Here is a 7,678-nt window from a genome sequence, read left to right as displayed (position 1 = left end):
CTTGTGGGCTTGGGCAGCATTGGGTTGGGATGTTTTCGTGATGCACATTTTCTTTGCATAAAACTCTCTCTTATATGTGAGTTGCTGTGGATTTGTTTCTCCAAAGTACCTAGACTAATACACTAGTAAACCCCATAATCAGACTGCCTGAGTTCTGTGTGGCCATTACGATAAATCATCAGAGAACTCGAGGGCTGTGCCTGACCCCCACTTCACAGGAATCAGCTCTGGGCTGATGTTCTCCCCCGTCATCAACCAAGAGGTCAGATGACCCCAGCGCAGCATTGTTCAAGTCCTAATCACAAAACTTCTTCCAATTCAACTTTCAGCAGGTGCACAACTTATAGATAGAAAGTACGAACCAGATGTGGAAGCCTAACTCTCGCCAGTGTGATTTTCTTTCATCTCTTTCAGCTTCACCACGAAGTCCTTCACCTCTTTGGGTAGATTTACTCCGAGGTATTTCACTCCCTTAGATGCCGGTGTAATTGGGACGGTTTCGCTCGCCTCCCTTTCAGGCCTCTCATCGCTGTGCACAGAAACCAGGTGATTTGGTTTGTTGGCCTTATCCCGCCAGCGTTGCTTGATTTCTCCCTGAGCCCCCTGAAGATTTCCTGTGGACCCTTTCTAATCTCGATACGCTCTATTCCTTTTTCTTATTGCTCAGGCTAGGACTTCTGATACAATATTCAAACTCAGTAGAAGTGAGGGGAGCGGGCACACGCTTGTCTCAGTCCTGATTTCAATGAGAAAGCGCTCTCAGGCTTTCTTTATCAAACAAACTGTTGACTTTTCATATATGCCCTGTATCGTATGAAAGAACTGTCCTTCTATCCCAATCTTCTTTAGGGTTTTACATCCAGAAAGGATGCTGGACTTTAACAAATGGCTTCTTCTAACTCAGAAACGTTCGTGTGGTTCTTTCCCTTTGTCCTCCGGATGGAGTGAGAGATTGTCTAGTGTTGGACATGACCCTTTAAAACCGTGGTGAAGCTCCCTCTACTGTATCCATTTGTTGACAAACAATCCGTTAAACAGCACATCATGCACAGGACTGTAGGATTAACTTGGCCAGACAGTCACTCTCCAGGCTGAAGAGAAACCTTTCGGTCACAGATCTCAACCACTGAGGAGCTGTTTGAGCTCACCCTGAAGGGTCCAGACAGCCCACATCCGGCCTTCACCTCACGGCTCCCACGTGTGGACACTGGGGCCTGCATTGGCGACACAGTTCCTAAGCTGGCTCACTGTGCCGCCCTGGGCCTACCTTCTTCCTCTGATAAGTGGTAGTAATTCTTACACACAGGAAAACAGCCACTTTAGTTTCTTTTGGACAATTTCAGTTGCAAGTAGACCCACTGGGGTAAATTTAAGCTTAAAAAAGACTGGGCAAGAAAGAACAGAAATTCAGACCCAGCCCGCTTCCCCTCTGCCCTAGATCACATCCAGCGAAGCTCCCTGAATTTCCCACCATCCCTGCCTCACCCTGACCTCCTCTGTTCCCAGGTGCCACATTCTAGCTCAGCTGTGAATAGTACTACTACTAATCAAGGCTTTGAGGACAGGGCACTGACCCGGATAAAGGTTGCGTAAGAGACCCCAGTGCAGGTCATTCGTCTGCAGTAGCTTCGATCTGGTGACAAGGTGGCCTGGGACCAGATGGTGCTACACGTCCCAGGGCTCCCTCTGCCCCTGCCAATCTCCCTTGGCACCCTTGGTAACATCTCTTGCTCTTCCTAAGCACCCAGTGGCTTCTGCCTGCTCTCTGACCCACCCTTGCCTTTTTCACCGTCAGCAAGTCTCTGAGGTTAGTGCTGAGTGATTTATCACTTCTTTTTAGTCAGCTCGTTCTTCAGAAAAAGGCTAGGCCTTTGAGAAAGGCCAGTCACTGGTCAAGCAGTAGGGATGAAGTACTTTAAGAGGATTGGGGGGGGGGGGGCGCGCGGCAGCAAGGGGGACACCTTTTCTTTGGCCTTGAAATCGCAGCACGCCTACTTTGGTCTTTTCAGAGTCTTGAGTATGATTTGGGGGTGAATGGAGTGCTTTATCCTCTGAGGAGGACCCCTGTAAAATGCTGGCAGCTCCGGTTACGTCCACGTGTGCTTGTGAGGGGTCGAGTCCAATCTGTCAATCAGGTCACCGATGAGTGGTACTTCTGCGATACGTGGCCTTTTCATAGGAGACACCCTGGGGGCCCCTCTCCCTCTCTCAGACCCTTTGCCCTTTCTGCTTGCTGGGACTCTGTGTCTGCCTGGGGGCAGCCCCATCGGGCCCCTGACCCTGGGAGCCGCTGGGAGCTGTGGGTGCCCTGTTCCCACCGACCTTGGAGCTACCCGGCTCTGCACCCAGCAGCCTGTGGTTCCTGCACCCTGCTTAAGTTTCTGCGTCCCTGGCCTGAAGCTGCCTGGTGTGAAGAGGGCCCTGGCTGGCAGCAGGCTTGTGAGTGGAGTCGCACTGGCCTGGGCTGCCGTCTGGGTGCACAATGACTCTTCGTGTGACGGTCTTCCTTACACCCAGAGGAGGGCCACAGCTTTGGTTTCTCTGGACAACCCGGTCTAACACAAAACCCCCGAGATGGTTTTTGCAGTAACAAAAGGGCACATGTCAAAGAGTCAGGCCCCTCTTCGCTGCAGGTGCAGGCAAGGCGTGCCCCACTCTGCAGCCCCCATTTGCCACAATGCCAGCACCATTCCATGCCCTTCCGGCCCACACAAATTCAAGGTACAGAACCATCCTTACACTGAGTGGGGTTGCTCCCCTGCCTCGACTCACCGCCCGTGCCCAGGGATCTCCTTCAGGGGGGCCCGTGCGTGACCCCCTACTGGGGGGGAGGAGTGAGGATCAGCTGTGAGTGCTGTCCCCCCCCCCCATCACTCAGGTGAGAAGACGGGGGATGGGACAGGGAAGGGGCGGCATGGTAGCCAGGGAGAGCCAGGTGCTGAGGGCTGGTGTCTGGCTGCGCCTGAAGGGGGTCATAGCACGATGATGACGAAGATGATGGCAGAACAGTACAGGTGCCAGAGGAACACATCCACACTGCTGGGGGCGGGGGCGGGGCGGGGGCGAAAATCGGAACCAATCAGTGAGACGAGGAGTTAAAGACTGTTTGGCTCCACAAGACTAATACTAATTACAGTCATTCGAACTAACTGCTTAGCATCTGTGCTAATTACCATGCAGCTCTGTGAGGAGGTGTGCAATTAGCCCGGATCCACTGTGTGCTGAGTGGTCACAGCAATCACAGGCACGGCGGCTCTTTAGTGTGCCGTGAAGGCAGCCGGGTCTCGATCCCCCAGGGTGGAGCGGTGAGAAACGGTGATGGCGGACACGCGTCTCAATGCTCACGCATTAAATTCCCACCAAAGCCCCTGGCCACATCACCTGCACCGCCGCCTGCCCGCCGTTTCGCCAAAAGGGTAGCTCACATGACCCGAGGGTTTGCCCTGGAGGAGGGCACCGAGACGGGGTGGGAGCCAGGCTGCCTGGCTGGGTCTTGACCACTCCATTACTCTGTGCCCCCCCCCCACCACCACCCTCCCTCCCACCCTCACCTGAGTAGCTGCTGGAAGGAAGCGAATTCTCTGGTCCCCCATTGAGTTCTGGGGCTCCTTCAGTCTCTGCCACTTCCTCTTTCTCCTCCTCCGCGCGGACCTCAGGGGCTTCCTCCGGTGGTTGCTCCATGGCTGACTCCCCCTCGGCGCCGCGCCTGCAGGCCCGGTCATAGCTCTGGCATCATCTGGACCCCCACAGGGCAGTTCCCATCAGCCTGGGCAAAGGAGACCACAAAGAGGGGGTGAGGAGGGAGAGGGGGACGGGGCTGCCACGCCCTCATCAAGGGGCTCCTCTGTGAACCGGAGCCCGTGCTCCCATGGTCTCGCCCCCTGGATTACAGCCACTTCCCCTTTCCCCTCTGCCACTGGCTCTGCTGGCAGGCTGGCGCCCTGGTGGCGCAGTGGGTACATGTTGGGTTGCTAACTGCAAGGTCCGTAGATGGGAGAACAAGGAGGTGTTCCATCTTGTGAAGGGTGAGTCATGGAAACCCCCAGGGGCAGTTCTACCCTATCCTGCAGGTCCTCTGTGGGTCAGAATGGGCTGGAGGGCAGGGAGTTTGTCTTGAGTCTGAGGGCAGTTGGTAGGGTTTAGGGCAGTCTATGACTGAGCCACATCTCAAGCCTCCAGGAGCCACATCATAAGGGCTTAAGTAATGTCTTCAAACTCTCCAACCATCCTGGAGGCTCTGAAATCCATCACCTCCCAAGCCCGACTGGTCCCACCAGCCTCCAGGCCCAGTGGAGAGCCACCATCCTGACAGGCGTGGGTCTCATCCTTTCTGTGCCTGGTGTCTGGTGGTGCACATGGTTGATTATAATTGACTGTTAATCTAAAGGTTGGAGGTTCGAGCTCACCCAGAGGCACCTTGAAAGGAAGGCGTGGCAATTTGCTTCTCAAAAAGCAGCCTTTGGAAAACCCCCTTCTCAAAGTTCTCCTCTAATACGGAGGTGCCATGAGTGGGAATTGACTCAATAGCAAGGGTTTGGGCCCTGGGTTCATTTTTTCATTCTCTGCTGCTGGTGCATGCGTGAGTGTGTGTGTGTGCACGTGCGTGTGTGCGTGCGTGAGAGAGAGAATTCTATACACAACCAAACAACACTTCAACAAGTTCCACAATTCAGTGACACCGATTTTATTCAAACTGTACACTTTTCCTGACATGTTCTCCACACGTATCACCATCAACTCAAACTCACTGTCCCCTAAGCTTGTCGTCGACTCTATAAAGTTGCTGTTGTCAGTCTGAGCACATAGAGATACTTCTCTAGAAGAGTATTATGCTTTGAACACATTCCTTTCTACTTAGGCAAAACTATTATTTAGTTCAAAGATCACTTGGGGGGTAATTTTGCTTCAAAGTGTACAGATCTCCACAGGGTAATGGTTTCGGGGGCTTCAAGGGCTCGAGGGGTCTGGATTCTGTGAGACTGAAAGCTGGGCTCACATGTGCAACAAGATCCTCAGGGGTACCACCAAGCAAGGGGATCATTCCCTGGCTCTGGGAGAGTTCTGGATTTGGGGCCAGGGCCCTGGAACCCATGCCCATGCCTCTCCCCAGTCCAGAGTCCTCTTAGCGAGGCCAGCTGTGGGGGGCGGCAGCACTGTTGTTTGAAACCCACGCATACATACATCTCTTATTCTGCTTCTATTTAGACTGAGCAGCCTCGCTCAGCCCAGCCTTTTCAAAAGCTATCCATTGACACACTGCCAAATGTGAGGCCGGCTAGGGTCTGTCCATGCACCCAGCAGCAAGGCTGCCCAACCCTGACCAATGTCCTCAGCCGCTGGGAACAACCCTGACCCACTAGGTCCACCCACTGGACCAAGGCCCACAGCCAGCTGACACCTCACCCCACTATCCCTGAAATAAACCCTCCTCGCCACTGCCTCTTCAGTAATGGCACTAAAAATAGCACATGCACCCACCAGGTCTCATTTTTATGTGGCTCTGACTACCTGGTCTCCCCTATCTGCTGGAGACGGCCACCTTCCTTCCCCACAGCTCTGAGCTAGAGCCAGGAACCCCTAATCTTGCCACACCCTGGGCCCTGACGAGGCTGGCTCTGGCTTCAGGTGGAGCACGGAGCCCTGCAGCCAGGATGAGGGCTGCCTGCTGCTGCTTCTCGGCCGAAAGAATGTCCTGCGAGACAAATTCCTGGACCCTTAGAGTTTGGCACGCATGTGTATATGTGTGTTCCTTTATATGTATACAAGCACACATAAGCCTATAGCACATGTGCACTGGTACCCACTCTCTTGCTCCTGGAAGCAGCACGGGTCTTGGGGGAGTCAAGGGGCACGGCTTTGCCCATTTCCCAATAGGCAGCCAAACTTCCTGTGCTGAGGTAGCTTGGACTGTCTGAGTTCTGAGAGGCCTTGCCCGGGGCCAGTGCAAACAAGCCACGCAAAGTCCTACTACTTCCGGTCACGAAGCCTACTTCCATCAGCTGAATCGTCTTTTCAGGCAGGAGCAGGAGGTGGCTCATTTTCAGAGCACTTCAAGAGGATGCAAGAAGTGGAGATGCCATCGGGGGACACTGTGTGTGTGTGTGTGTGTGTGGGCATATGTATGCTAAAGGGGGCCAATGTGTGTGCGCTGAGGACAGCCAGTGGGTTTGAACCGCAGACCTTGCAGCTAGCAGTCCCCCACTTCCCCGGCGGCACTACTGGGCCATTAGCGGGTCATGTTACTGTGCAGAATGAGCCTGCAGACTGGAACCCTTCGCTTCTGTCAGAGCAGCAGCATCGATGTCGTATCCAGTGGGATGGACTGTGGTCCTGGAGATGAAGGCTTACTCCCGGCTCTTCTGGCTCCCGCCCCCCAACCCTGTGAGCGGCCGTCCTGGGGCTTACACAGCCTTGGAAGTGCTTACCAGCAGGGCCTGGCGGCCGAGGTTCTCAACCTGGAGGTCGAACGACCCTCTCCCAGGGGTCGGCCGATTCATCACAGTAGCAGCATGACAGTGATGAACAGCAGTGTAAATCATTTTGTGGTTGGGGGTCACCACAACACGAGGACTATATGAAAGCGGCCTGAGGAAGGCTGAGAAGCGCTGCATTAGGGGACTAGAACAGGGCAAGTGACCGTCCAGGCCCAGCAATGTGCTGGCCTCCCTCGGGACCTGAGCGGACGCAGACGCTCCCAATCCCCTGCCTTCCCAAGACTGGCCGGTCAACCATGGGGAGAAAACCTGGCAGGGAGCACCCTAGTGTACGCACCCCCCACACACACACCGAGACACCCCCCCACGCCTCTCTTCAGAGAGGGGCTCAAACCCCCCTCTGCTCCTTGCCCGCCCACTGTCACCCCAGCTGCTGCCATTTCCGCCTTCCTCTCACCTGCTGGCTGAACTACCTACCCGGTGATGAGGGCCAGCAGCCTCCTGACAAAGAGCAGAGGTTGCCCTGGGTCCCTGGCACACGCTCTTGGGATCCCAATGGGAGAATGGGCTGATTGTCTGTCTCCCAGCCTTCCCTATCAATCATTAATCTGGGTGCTGACCCAGTGCCCTGGTTGTGCGAGCCAGCCCTTCCACGGTACTTTCTGTTCCCCTGTGCCAACGCAGGTCACCCCACCCGCCTCAAGGCACACAGGAGGCCTGCTGTGGCCTTCTTGCCAGGCTGGGGGATGGACCCACCCCACGGGTTACCTGAAGTCAACCACCCAGGAATGGGCCGAGGACTTGTTTTGCTCAGAGTGTGCTGAAACCAAACAACAAGGCCGCCAGGAGCCACCTCACACTCCGTGGTGGTTCCAGTTATACTGAGAGCCAGGCCCTGAGCCCTGAGGTGAGGTGCTAAACCGGAGTAAAGGGAGAGGCGGAGATGCAGCGGGCGGCGGGGGACCTGAGCAGCGTGGGGCCCCTCTGGGCTGGGGGCTAAGGGCAGCCACGGCCCCAGCTGCCTCCACCGTAGCCACTAAAGACTGAGGAGCTGTTTCAAACTGCTTTCACAAACAACGGAGCCTCAACAGTGCAGAGTCACCGTCCGTGATCCAGCGAGACAAAGCTGGAAAGAAAGAAACGGTCCCAAAGGTTCATGGTTCTCTTCTCGGAGTGGGGACTGTTGGGTGCGTCTAGGTTTATTCTAGTTCTCCTGTGCTTTCCAAATTCTTACAGTGAGCATG

At 55.1% G+C, this 7,678-nt stretch overlaps 1 protein-coding gene across 2 annotated transcripts in view; it reads right to left on the bottom strand.

Annotated features, from left to right (window-relative positions):
• The window catches only part of PPARD (peroxisome proliferator activated receptor delta), a 78,025-nt gene that overhangs the window by 13,550 nt on the left and 56,797 nt on the right, over positions 1-7,678 (bottom strand). For both annotated transcript variants that reach the window (XM_004717221.2, XM_045292661.1), the window contains exon 2: positions 3,552-3,766. In XM_004717221.2, coding sequence (XP_004717278.1) covers positions 3,552-3,681 — 130 coding nt within the window. In that variant the 5' untranslated portion in view covers positions 3,682-3,766. The remainder of the gene's footprint in view (positions 1-3,551; positions 3,767-7,678) is intronic.

Source organism: Echinops telfairi, unplaced genomic scaffold (assembly GCF_000313985.2).
Source record: "Echinops telfairi isolate 266 unplaced genomic scaffold, ASM31398v2 ScPeMD7_655;HRSCAF=1070, whole genome shotgun sequence".
Taxonomy (NCBI): Eukaryota; Metazoa; Chordata; class Mammalia; order Afrosoricida; family Tenrecidae; genus Echinops; species Echinops telfairi.
Note: the sequence above shows the minus strand (reverse complement) of the source record. Positions and strands in the feature narration are given on the sequence as shown.